The sequence below is a fragment of the Amphibalanus amphitrite genome, unplaced genomic scaffold (assembly GCF_019059575.1).
Source record: "Amphibalanus amphitrite isolate SeventyFive unplaced genomic scaffold, NRLGWU_Aamphi_draft 000617F_arrow, whole genome shotgun sequence".
In the NCBI taxonomy this organism is placed as follows: Eukaryota; Metazoa; Arthropoda; class Thecostraca; order Balanomorpha; family Balanidae; genus Amphibalanus; species Amphibalanus amphitrite.
Genome location: NW_024882111.1, coordinates 50,519 through 63,619, shown reverse-complemented (window position 1 = coordinate 63,619; position 13,101 = coordinate 50,519). Strand labels below are relative to the sequence as shown.

The window sequence follows — 13,101 nt, the reverse complement described above, 5'->3', positions numbered from 1 at the left end:
CCGAAAGGATCTTTCAACGAATCACGAAAAATCAATATCTATGATGTCATTTTACAAAAAAAAGTCATCGATCTGTTATGGCAGCTTCTACCGATCCCGGGGCTAAAACTGCGCAGTGTCGCGCCGGTGTTGTCATTTACCGAAGCGGGGCTGCTGCTGGATATTGGGAAAATATAAGGATTTGTTTTAATTAAGACCATTTGTTTGCTATGATACGATTGCATAAGTGGTATCTCATCACCTAAATAGTTTAACTGAGCTCAGCTGCTTTACGTGCCAGCGTTCATTTCTCCATCAACGCAAGCCAAAATGTCAGGATTTGATGATAACCCGTTTGCTGACCCTTTTGCGGTAAGGTTGTTTTAATTCGCATTTGATAAATTGTGTCATGATTTTCAGTAATTTGACACACCTTATGATATGTTAGACCAAACTGATGTAAATATCCTTACTGCAAGCATGGCCGCAGAGTTGAGTCGGTGTCAACAAGCCACATCCGCTCGGGTGAAAGACTGAAAGGCCCACACCAGCACACACCTATCAGGCTGGATATCTGTACCAGCCTGCACTGCACTGAGCAAGGCCTATAAATATGTTATCAACTTGAAAGTCCTTGTTTATGATTTTATGCATGCTGCAATAACATGACCTACTCCAGTCCCTCACATGCATGTATCTCACATATACCTACATAGGTACCTATATTTGAACAAGGCTCTGCCAGCACAGTGGTTCAGTTCAGTTCACATTTATAACCTGCAGCCACTCCATTCCAGCAGGTCAGCTCATAGGCTGAGTGTCCCTGTAGGCTGTACTTGTGAGATTCCATCTACATTGTCATATTTTGCAGTCTAGGACTCTAGGTGGAGAGCTGGTGACATATCTTTTGAAATTATTGTTCTTTGAAGGGTCGATTTGCCATTGATGATTTTAACCAGCTGTTTAACTTCAAATGCGAAAACATGCTGTTGTGGTCTTCTTGCATGATGTATCTGTTGTGGCATACTCTTGTCAACCACCTGCTGGCCTTCCATAGGTGATTGAAATGCTGTGCGAGCTGCTACTCAGCCTCAAACCTGTACCATAGACCTATCATTCTGATACTTATTCTTTGGTAAACATTGAAGGTTCCAGCTCAAAGCCATCCTCTTAAGTAGCTTGGTAGGTATAGGATCATATCCTTCACCGATTTGTCAGTTAAAGGTCTGGCCGGCCATTATTCCTGTTTGAAGCACACCTGTGATCCTGCCTCCCCATGTGACCAGGACCCAGCCGTGAAGTCAGCGACACAGAGCAATGCGCCCGGCCTGGAGGAGTACAACCCGTTCGACGGTCAGCAGACTGCGGCGGCGCCGGCGGCCGGCACGGGCGCGGCGCCGGCCGTGATGTCGCCCACGCAGGACACGCAGCCGCCGCCGCCGTACACGGCCTCCTCCCAGCAGCAGATCAACACTGAGCAGCTCCAGGTGAGCCCGCCGCGCGCCGCGGTCTGCTGAGGGTGCCGAGCAGAGGAGAACGGTGGGGCTCCATCTTGTCCGTAGTGAGATGCTGGGCGGTGGTCTTACAGAAGGTCCGCGACTTTTGGGTAGAGAGAGAGAGAGAGAGGTTTTCTATGACTTTGAATTTTTACAATATCCACGACATGTAACATGTTTTATGAGAGCAAAAGTTATGGGATGCTTGTATGAGAAACGTGGCTCGCAGCAGCTATTAACATTGGCATAGTAAATGACTGAGGATATTAGTTGTGCTTAAATCTGCTTTGCTTTGAGAGAAGTTTGTGGCATGCTGTGTTTCTGACGGGACTCAATAAATTGGTGTCATAGTATTAATTGAGAAATCTGGCTTAATCATTCAAAGCGATTGGGCAGCTTAATGGAAGTATGCCATTATTGTGCAACAAGTAAATGATTCGATGATAGTACTAACTGGTTCTGTGCATGTCTTGGGGCTGTTTCACGTCCGCGCTGCCAGCCGCTGCCAGCGCATTTCGCGAGTTGACGTCACACTAAGTGGTAGTGCTGGAGCAATGGGCTTGTTGATGTCTCCATGGAAACCCAATTTGACACGTGTGCTGGCAGCGGCCGTGAAACAGGACCCTAGTGTGATGACGTGTAATAATTGATAATTAATGGGTTTGACGTAGTGGGTGTTTGTTTGCTAGTGCTGCCTGTTCGCTATTTTACCTCACACAATTTTACTGTCCACTTTCAGGCTCTTCGGGTAAGTGTGCTTCGTCCACGGGGTAGTGAAGCATTTGCATGTTGCATGACACATAACGTTTTAATTCCCTGCACCATAGACCTTCGTACACCTGTATGCCTGCTCTTTTGATTCTATGTTTGATGTCCGATGTTCGGGTACACCTGCGTATTTCATACCATATTACTAACATGAAATTCAGGCCGCATGTACGAGTATATCATTGTACCTTTGCTTGGACGTATGTACCTTTCCTCACTTACGTTTAGTTAACTGTTTTAATGTTTACGGTTGTCGGAGATGATGATATTTTTTCTCACTCACTTATCCTCATCAAGTACATTACCCCGCCGCGAGATCAAACTGTATTTCAAGCACACCACAGCTCTTGTGACATGAGAGCGATACCGACCGCTTTGCTTCGTGCATGGACAATAAAAAACTTTCTGCGCTATGTCTTCAACCGTGCTTTGCTTTATAGTTTATTTTCCCTATCTTTCTTATTTCCTAAAGAACAATTAGCTGTCGTACCTAGAACAACATGTCCTGTGTCGTTTTGTGAGCCGGTCCCGTCTTTCTGGTTTGCCTACTTCTGTCTATCGTTGCACGCCACGGGCTGCGTATGATACATGCCGAGCCGCCTGCGGCGGTTAGGTTCGTCTCAGAGCGGTCACACCGCTGGCAGAGGTCAATGCTGGTGGCTGAGAGTGGTCTACTAAACAGGTAGGCCAGGCGCACGGCGGTGACGTCATGCCGCGGGACGGTCTCGTGACGTGATGTACCGTGATGGTCCCCAGGCTGGCTCATGGTCATGGTCAATGCTGGACACTGCTTAGGCAAACTGGCAGCTAGGCATGACCATAGTTAGGGGCGAGATGGCTATAGTGCGTCGATACTTGCCTCCCAACGCCGACGCGTAAGTGACGTCACGTCGGAAAAAAGAAACTGTCCTTTTTTGCGTCTGATGCTGCTCTTTGTGGCTCAAGTCAAATGAGTCAGATTGCATCGTCACAACAAGGGAGCACTGAGCGCACAGGTCGTTGTTAGCTCCCCGGTATAGTCCCGATAAGAGTACCTAACTCCGTGAGCTTGCCTTCGAGTCACCACCGGTTTAGGCCAGAACAGACCTGTTCAGACTCATGCATGTATGCATGATATGATGCTGTTTGTAAAACGGATGCGACTAATCTGTGCTTGCCGTTAACTGCCAGGCTGCTCTTTATGGTCCTTGACAATATAAGGTAAGTAAGACCTAGACCACGGCGACTTCCATGACACCAAATATCTGTCAAACTCCACGTTTCCGTACGCTTGTGTAAATATTCATCGACAGTGGACGCTTCTTCTTCCTGAGACAGTTATAGGGCAATCCCAGTGTCTTCGACCAATATGCGTCCCCTCTGAATCACTGCTTTGTCCTCTGTCCCGTCCTTTACGTCATATCCCGTGTCTTTTCTCGTGTGCGACGGACGCTGATAAACGGCCGGTGGCTGCTCCGTTCAGCACAGTCTGTTCTGATTATAAACAAAGATAACGACGAAACGCGATAAACGATAAATTGTCAATAGTTATGTATAATGTATGAAATTATGAATTATATTGAAGCACATAGTTACTCCGAAGCGTCGAAATGTTGGAACGTAACTGATTCATGCCAGCGGCGTCATCACCCGCTGTGCTGTTCTACCTCTCTTATTTTGTCGCTACGTTTTTTTTTTTTTTTATAAAAGTGGGCGTAGACTACGGGTGTTATTTGTTGTATCACAGTTCAGGCTCAGCATGCTGCGATATAGATTTTATGTTCATTGGTGGGTTATTGAAACCCGCATTATTTCATTGAGAATTCATGTTATTCCTTGTAATGGTACCTTGTTTGAAATGGTTTTCGACTTTTCATAGTTAAAAATGGTGGTTGGGTCGGTGGAATGCACACTGTGTTGTCGGGAATGACCTGTTGCAATTCCATCCTATCCACTTATCAATGTTTTCCGGTGACCGTTTTTAACCTATTCACCGAGACTCAGCGGGATCTGAGGTGACGGTGTGCGACGTGACCTGACCTGACCTGCATGACCTGACTTCACCAGGCCCCCGTAATCTACCGCCGTGACCTAGCCGCCGTGACCCGACCTCTGACCTCGGTGGCCTGACCTCTGACCTCGGTGACCCGACCTCTGACCTCGGTGACCTGACCTCTGACCACGGTAACCTCACCTCTGACCTCGGTGACCCGACCTCTGACCTCGGTGGCCTGACCTCTGACGTCGGTGACCTGACCTCTGACCTCGGTGACCCGCAGCGCCAGCAGGAGGAGCTGGAGCGTAAGGATGAGGAGCTGCGCCGGCGCGAGGAGGCGCTGCGCAGCGGCCAGCTGAACGCGCGCCAGAACAACTGGCCGCCGCTGCCGTCGTTCGTGCCCATCGGGCCGTGCTTCTACCAGGACATCAACGTGGACATCCCGCTGGAGTTTCAGCGCATCACCCGGCACCTCTACTACCTGTGGGGACGTACGTTACCGGTGGGGAGTGCAGCGGGTGGGGTGAGGTGGGATGGGGCACCGCTGGGATGTTGCTCAGTTTGTATTTTGAGTTGACTGCCCAAATCGTGCAGTCAACGTTGAACGTCATAAGTTTTCGCCCCAGACCTACCGAGCTGCTTGCATGATCAAAGGTGATTTTTTATAGCCAATAGTCAGTCGTCATTATGTTTGTGGTGCCTTGACTGACCGGTCCACCACGACTAGTTGTCCGTGCACAGTTCGCACGGCTGAGTGACGTCATTATATCCCCCAGTGCACAGCCTGGTGCTGCTTACTGACTGTATTATCCCCCCCCCCCCCCCGGCCCAGTGCACAGTATGGTGCTTCTGGTGAACATTATCGGCGGCATGGCGATGATGATCCAGTTCGGCCAGTTCTCCATGTTTGGCCTGGCGCTGCTCTACTTTGTGCTGTTCACGCCGGCCTCCTACGTGTGCTGGTTCAGGCCCATCTACAAGGCGTTCAGGTGAGCGCTCGGACGGCACACGCCGCGGGGCTGGCGGTTTTACATGGGCGGCCGTCCCGGATCCCGCCAACACCCGCCTTTGGTAACCACACCACGCGCTATTGCTATTATTTGATATCTGCTCCCAAAGAGCCTGCAGAGACAGACGGGTGCGAGAGCGCTGTTCAGATGAATCCATCGTATCCTTTACGCCAACGCGGCTATTCTCGCGGCTGTAACGACTAGCCGCTGCGCAGTGCTCAGTGCCTTATCGCGGGCTCTGTCTGTCCGACCGCCGGGAGATAGGTGACGTCACCAGCATGTGTGACGTCACTGGCGCCCGGGGGTGATATGTGACGTCACGGGGAGATGCTGACTCAGCCGAGGCGTGTCACGTGATAGCTGTGGTTTGGTGTCGGGTAACGGGCTCTCGCTTTCCAGGAAAATGTGATCAACTTCAAGAGCGTTAGTAAATGACACGTACAAACATGCTCTTGGGTAGGATCTTACGTTTACGAGTGCGTTGATTACACTGCGTATGTCGCCTTGTTTCGATTAATCATCTATCTCAATGTGCGCGTTATTGTACCGATAAACTCCATCCGTACCGAAAGCTGTTGATCCCCGGTGACGTGCAATATTTTATCTCGTTTCTCACAGGAGTGACAGCTCGTTCAACTTCATGGTCTTCTTTTTCGTGTTCTTTTTTCAACTGATGGTGAGCGGCGTGCACGCGATCGGCATCAATAATCTCGGCGCCTGGTGAGTGCCCCGCCCTGCCCCGCCGCGGCAACCCTCGGGAGGGGGGAGAGGGGGAGGTGCGCCTAGTGCCTGCACCGCGCCGCTCCTCTGCGGCACCCCTCCGGGGGGGGGGGGGATGGGGAGTGTCATTAGATCGGACCGACGGCGAGCCCGGTACGGAGGGTTCGGTTACCCGATACCACCGCTGGCGTACTGCCGCCACGGGGAACTACAGTAGGGGAGACAGGAGGGTGGTAGTCAGCGGCGTATTTAGAAAATCGCGAAGGGGGGGGGGGGCCAAGGGTTTGGAGGGCGCCACCTCACCCAAGGAGGGCGCCATACGGTCGCGAGATAAAAAATCGCTCAGTGGGGGTTGGGGGGTTGGGAGGCGTTTTTTACCATGCCACCAGTTTTTTTTTTTTTTTTGCGTAACCTCGTATAGGTCGTGCTGCATTGATTTTGCATCCTGTGTATTCTTTATACTCCAGGTCACAAAAGGTCAAGTGTTCTTGAAATGCTGCGCCGAAGGCGCGCGAAATTTTTGAAAACAACCTTTTCCTCCGCTTTTTAGGCACGCCTTTTATACGATCACTGTTCAAAGCTCCTCTCGCTCTTTTACCAAATTTGAAGGTGTAAAAAATACCTAAGGTTTGGTCGGGCCGCTGCCACACAAACTGTACAGTGTACAGAAAGCTTGGCTCATGGGTGTCGATGTATAAAAGTTTATTGGCGGTGGCATATCTACGCACCAGATCACCGTATCGGATTGATACCGGAGCGCGAGATGCGTAAACATCATCCAAATTACCTCAGACCAGCCTTCATAGCCTTCTCACAGATGCATACAGTGTACCCACATAACCAGTTTCAATCACCGAAACTTCAGATGCCTGCTGTTGCGCCCGAACCTGTTGACAATACTTAATCGTAATCCATATAGATGCCATGATGCACGTAAAGTAGGATCAATCCGTTAAGACCAAAGACGTGTTTTATGCATCGTAGAGCGTAGATAGTTTTGGTAGGTATAGATACTTCATTCATTGTGCTGAATGCACGTTCATTTGTGGCAGTTTTCACAGGCAAGACATCAACTATGTGCAATAGAACCACTAAGTTGAAAAACATGCCAAAGGAGTAAATAAATGATAGGAGGGCAGCGATCAACGGATGTTGCCAATAGGTAGAAGGGCTGCGATCCACAGGAGGGCACTAATAGGTAGAAGAGCCCCGATCAACATCCCGAGTTTCGACAGTAGGGCACCGATAGGTAGGAAGTTGGCGAGCAGCAGGAGGGCGCCAATGGATAGAAGGGCAGCGATCAACAGGAGGGCACCAATAGGTAGGAGGGCGCCGATCAACAATCAACAGGAGGGCGCCACCAGGTAAGAGGGTGGCGAGGAACAGGAGAGCACCAATAGGAGGGTGGCGATCAACAAGAGGTCGCCAATAGGTGGGAGGGCGGTCATCAACTGGAAGTCGCCAATGAGCGGAAGGGTGACGATTAAAATGGGGGTGGCAATGGTGAGGAGGGCGCCTTTGCTCAAGAGGATGACACGAACAGGAGGGCGTCTGTGCGGAGGGCGCTGGTCAACAGGAAGGTGCCAGTGGATAGGAGTGCGGTGATCAACAGGAGGGTGCCAGTGGTTAGGAGGGCGGCGATCTACACGAGGGCGCCAATAGGAGAAGGGCCCCGATTAACATTCAACAGGAAGGACTAGGGAACCAATAGGTAGGAGGGCGGCACTGAACAAGAGGGTGCCAAAAGGGAGAAAGGCGGCCTTCAAAATTTCACATGAGGGCTCAATAGGTAGGAGAGCGCCAATAATTATGAGGACGCCGATCAGCAGAAGGGCGGCAATGTGTAGCAGGGTGGCGACCTACAGGAGGGCGCCTTCGGGTGAGAGGGCGCTTATTTACAGGACAGCGGCTTACATAGGCGACCACCGTTACGCTTAGAGAGCTACAGCCTACAAATGTGGTTGGAGGGCGCCCGAGGGAGCCCTCCAACCGTATTTGGAGGGCGTATTTGGAATGGGCGTCCTCCGAGGGCGCCCTCCATCCGTATTTTCCCTGTAAACACATTCGCGATTGGTGGGCGCCCTCCAGTCGCGATTGTTTTTCGATTCGATTATATCACAATTGCATTTGCGATTGGAGGGCGCCTTCGGCGCCCTCCAATCGCAAAGGGCGCCTTCGGCGCCCAAGGGGGGGGGGGGGGTCATGGCCCAGTGGCCCCCCCCCTGCCTACGCCCCTGGTGGTAGTCACGGCTGGGGAGATACCTACAGGTGAAATGATGTGTGGGGATGGACTGGGGTGAGGACAGGTGATGTTTGCCCAATTGCCCATGCCGGGCGTTTGCTCGATAGAAACAAGGCTTTTCAGTTTTCACCTTTGTTGTGATATTTGTTTTGGAATAGGTATTTAACGTCTTTAATTTCAAATAAATGATCAGGCATGATGTCGATCGATCGAACAATCGACTCTGTGTGCCCCGGCCACCCGGCACCAGTATGTCCCTCTCCATTGTTTTGGCTGTGTCATACCCGCCTCGTCGCCCGATGCCACGCCCAGTTGCAGCCAAGTCAGCCACCGTGACCTGACCATTGGCTGTCAGTAACGGTGGCCGCCGTCCGACTGCCCTGCCGGGTCCGCTGTGTGTGCCTGACGTGTGATACCCCAACTGACGTGTGACGTGACGTGTAACTATGACGTCAGCGGCATCATCAACGGCCTGAGCGCCATCAGCGCCGGACAGACGGCCGGCAACTACGTGGTCGGCGTGCTGGCCCTCCTGATCGGCATCGGGTTCGCCTTCGTCGCCCTCTGCGACTTCATCCTGATCGTCAAGGTCAGCGGACTGGCTGCCGTCGCTCCGTCAGATTCCCTCCCTCTCTCTCCCTGCCTGGCGTGTTCATTCACACCCCTCTCACCACGCACTGTGCCAGACTCTGTATATACTCTTGCGATCACCGTTCGCACCTTTGGAAGGCTCTGCTTCCTCTATAACTGTCTTACGCGCCCCTCTGTAACTGACCGTTATCCGTCATCCGACCCACGTCCTGACCAATAGCGTTTCCTGCCAAATACCCTCCGGTGTGATGTGGCTGCACTGATCACCGGGTGTCGGTTAGAGTTCCAGGCGCCTAGAATCACGCAACACCGATACTTTTACGCTCTCCTACCATCATGGCAATATGCCTTCACCCAGTCTTTCTAAGTTTGCCCCAAGGTGTCTGTACCTAGCCACTCAAGCATATCAATTCGTTTTCCATTAGTTTTTCCTTCCAATATAGATAATGGATTCGTCTCGGCCTCGGTTTCGACTCATCTGATATTTGACGTAATGCTCCATATTGTTTGCCCGGACTGATGGGTGCTCTCCATTCATGGTTGAACAGTCCCTAGCGCAAACGCCGGGAGAATATGGTCAAAGCTGCACGCCGGAGTCGCCCTCCCTGTGGACTCGTTCCCGTTAGTCGAGCTGAGTATATTCCGTTCGGCGATGAGATGTATCGGTTCAAATAGACGTATGTATGACTGGTGTCGGCTGGCGGATTGGCTAGCTTTCTGGACTATTTAGGGTCATAAAAACATGTCGCGGATACCGAGATCTCCAGAAGATGATTCGTGCCTGACTGGATCGCTGAGTGACGCTTCTGGCCGCAGTTGTCTGTGGTGCTGTGTTTCAGAAGCAGTTTCAGGTGGCGCCTTTTCATCATTCCGCCGCGTTTTGTTGGTCGCGGTCGGACGTAGGTGGCTTTCAGGATGGCACGTCATCTTACACAGCTGTCCCGGCCGGCACTGACCTGACGGCCGCCTCAGGGACTGTAGCGGTGACACGGGCCGGGTGACCGTCGCTGTCTCTGACCGGGTCACCGTGTCTGACCCCTCTCCTGGTCACCCCTGGCCCTCTCCTGGTCACCCCCTCTCCTGGTCACCCCTCGCCGGCCCCCTCTCTGACCGTTCGGCGTCCGCAGTGGCTGGGCGGTGGCGTTCAGCACCTACGAAGAGTCTGCTGTGCTGGCCCTGCTGACCACCCTGATCGCCATGGCGTTCACCGGCGTCACCGCACTCTGCGGCATCCTTATCCTGCGGGTGAGGCGGGCCGGATCGAACTGGTGCAGTCTGGTTTGAACCGGACACACTGGTTTCCGTGTGTTAGGCTCAATGCGGTTTGGTCTGGTTAGTTCGTATTTTTTTCGGTTATTCTTCTTTGGTTTGTTGGTTGTTTTGGTCTGATTTTGTTTAGTCTGGTCTGATCTAGCAGTTTGGTTCAGTTTTTTTCTCTTCTCAGATTTATGATGCAAGTCTGCTTTGGGGCGGTTCATTACTTTTGAGTGGTTCGATGGTCTGTGTGAGTGTGGTGTGGTTGGAATAATCTGTGTGATTGAGAAGGTCCCGAGGTGAAGGTCTAGTTTTTTTTTTCGTGTGCGTGTTGTGCATGAGTGACTGTTGTGTGTGCTGGTGGCTGGATACGGTGGTGGAGGTTCGGGAGATATTCCCCTGCTGGTTGGCCGGTAAATGCTGCAGCGCTCTGCTCTCGGTATCCTGACTGATACAGCTGGCACAGCTGAGAGAATATGACGCGTCCATTGCACGGTGTGGCGTCCACGAGTCTATTGGGAGCGGCGCTGGCTGACGCTCCCTGGACCCTGCGCCGGCCACGGCCGGCGTGGTGGTGTGTTCCATGGCAACAGACGGCTGGGCGAGGTTTGCACTTCTCCAAGGCTCCTATTGCACAATGCAGACACGGCCAACACACCTATCGGTCAGTTGCAATCGGAGCTATCGGAGACAGATGTGATTCTTCGTTCAACGGGTTCACTGTGACATTTCGTTTTTTTAGTTCCTTTTTCGTTTTTTTTTTGTGATTTTTGCTTTGTTTTTTTTTTCGTGTAGTCACCAGGCATTTGCGTGTTGCGAGGCATTTTCCATTCAGAAGCCGTTTGAGTTTGAATCTAAAGGTGTCGGTGCCCTTATGTCGGTAATCCTGTCTCGTCCCTCCAACCCCTCCTTCCCAGTCCCCAGTCAGCGTGGTCTGTCAGGGTGGTGGTTATGCCAATATTCAATGGGTATGCCAGATGTAAACCAATAGTTTGCCAGCAAATATGTTTCATTATGCTTGTTATATTTCTTTTAGCGGCTGCCAGTTCAATTATAATCGCAGCAGAGTCTCTGTGTAGTTAACGTAATTATCTTCAACTGCAATGTTATCGCAGCGAAGTTTCGCATCACAGCCATTACTGATGGATTGCAACATCAGCCTGTCTAAAAGCGTTCTCCCACCCTGCCTACAATAACCTCTATCTCGGCCATCACCAGGTGCACAAAATCTACCGCACGACCGGCGCCAGCATGAGCAAGGCCCAGGCCGAGTTCACCAGCGGAGTGATGCGTAACGAGACCGTGCAGAGCGCTACTGCCGACTTCGCCGCCAACGCTGTGCGCACTCAGATGCAGCAGCCGGGCGGCGCCGGGGACCGCCGCTTCTAGACGCCGGCAGGCAGAGCCATTCGCACATCACTTGTGGCAAAGACGCCACGCTAGCGACAGGTGGCAGCACCGTCGCTGAATAGGTGGCAGCACTATCCACGCGGCTGCGGCCCGACACCGCCGCCGCCTGAGTGAAGATCACGAGGAGTGGAATCGCACTACTCTCCCCCGGGCGTGGGGTCCGACTCGGCGGCTGGGAGTGGCTCGGATCTGGCTGGACCGCTCGGTCGGATCTCGCTGCCGGCGGACGTTGTTATCTCGCGGTCCTTGCTGTGTATCCGATGTCCGTGTCGTTGCGGGCCAGGCGCCCTCGTGCCGCGGGCCGCCGGCACAGACGCGAACCATAACCGCCGCTTGATCGCCGCACCGGTCTGGGTCAGACGTGCGTCACGTCCGAATTCAATGTTGATGTATTTCACGGTACTGAGCTGCTCGCTTTTACTTTTGGGATATTGATTTGGGGTCAGACAGTTGTACTTACTGTTTGTAGCGCTTGGAGCGTGGTGGCTTCAGGCGCGCCAGGATGGGTGCCAGCATGCGTGTGAGGTGCGGACTGCTGCCGCTATTATGTATTTATGTTGACAGTATATTCTAATGTATTATTCCAGGGTGGATATGCGTTCAGTTAATGGCAATATTCTGTGAATGCTAAATAGTTTTCCCGTAGTGAGAAGGCAACATGCTTAGAACTGACCCTCTCTTTGTGAAAAGGCTGGTGTATAATAAATACAATCTCCTCTCTGATTATGCGTTTTCTTTGACTGCGAGCCATCACCGAAGAGCAAAAGTAGGTATTTAGGATCGGAATTGGGCTGTTAAAGCCGCTCTTACAATCGTTCGTTCACCGATCTATAATTTCGACGGTGAAAATCAAGTAATCTGGCACGTATTCTGGATAAAAGCCATGGCTGTTCATCTAGAAGTCGTGTTAGCGAGTTGAGAAAGATTAGAAGGGCTGCCGAATTGAACCAGCACCGCCAGCTCATTGAATCAGCACGCTTGTTTGACCGGATTTGACCTGACCTTTATCTCAGGTCAACACTCGGCTTGACCTTGATCCTACAAAGTACAAAAGGTATTTGGTTCGACGCTGCTGATCATAGCAGCGCGACGATAATGCAGATCATTGATTTGTGACCGTTTTGATTGCTAATGTTTATAGAGGAGCAGCTTAACCTTTGTTTTAGGGTTGATGGCCCAACCTCAGGGGTCAATGCCATGGCCATTGACCGCCCTGAGCCATTACTGCTTACCCTTCTATACATGTCTTGACCCGACAACACGAGGTTTGCTCGCGAAGTTCTCCCTCAAATACGAGCGAATCGGCACAGCGATGTGCAGTTTTGGATGTCTATCAAACCAAGATTAGTACTCGATCAAACAGTGCAAACCTGAACTAAGGGGAAAATTATTTTGGGCCGAATGCCCTCGCATTCGAAGTCGGTGTAATAAACAAAAGATGCTGGGCATCTGGATATTGCTCGGATCAAGACAAGACCCTAAAACATATTGTATTTAGAGGCCCGAATATGCTCGAATAGTGTTTAGAGGGGCATCTGAGAAGGATGGATCCCTACCAATACTTTGATAATCGCTCCTACTTGGCAGTAGTGACAAACGCCCGAAAGCATGCTGTTCCGCATGGCTCGAGCTTAAATAATCGCTCCTAGATGGCAG

General features: G+C 51.6%; 1 protein-coding gene across 2 annotated transcripts; it reads left to right on the top strand.

Annotated features, from left to right (window-relative positions):
- Positions 1-63: 63 nt before the first annotated feature.
- On the top strand, positions 64-12,168 carry LOC122363350 (secretory carrier-associated membrane protein 1-like). Of its 2 annotated transcripts, XM_043332519.1 has the most exons (8): positions 112-351; positions 1,266-1,466; positions 2,215-2,223; positions 4,502-4,709; positions 5,051-5,207; positions 5,847-5,948; positions 8,647-8,779; positions 11,254-12,168. In XM_043332519.1, the coding sequence occupies exons 1-8, from the start codon at positions 310-312 to the stop codon at positions 11,422-11,424; spliced, it is 1,023 nt and encodes a 340-aa protein (XP_043188454.1). In that variant the 5' UTR covers positions 112-309; the 3' UTR covers positions 11,425-12,168. The 2 variants fall into 2 exon arrangements, with proteins under 2 accessions (XP_043188455.1, XP_043188454.1); XM_043332520.1 differs by lacking the exon at positions 2,215-2,223 and having other exon boundaries at positions 64-351.
- Positions 12,169-13,101: the final 933 nt, after the last annotated feature.

What these genes read in the sequence shown, in the direction of transcription:
- LOC122363350 (XM_043332519.1), top strand. Translation starts at nt 310, where the DNA reads ATGTCAGGATTTGATGATAACCCGTTTGCTGACCCTTTTGCG. An exon ending in CGTTTGCTGACCCTTTTGCG is followed by an intron (nt 352 to 1,265) that starts GTAAGGTTGTTT and finishes CCATGTGACCAG; the next exon opens with GACCCAGCCGTGAAGTCAGC. An exon ending in CCCATCTACAAGGCGTTCAG is followed by an intron (nt 5,208 to 5,846) that starts GTGAGCGCTCGG and finishes CGTTTCTCACAG; the next exon opens with GAGTGACAGCTCGTTCAACT.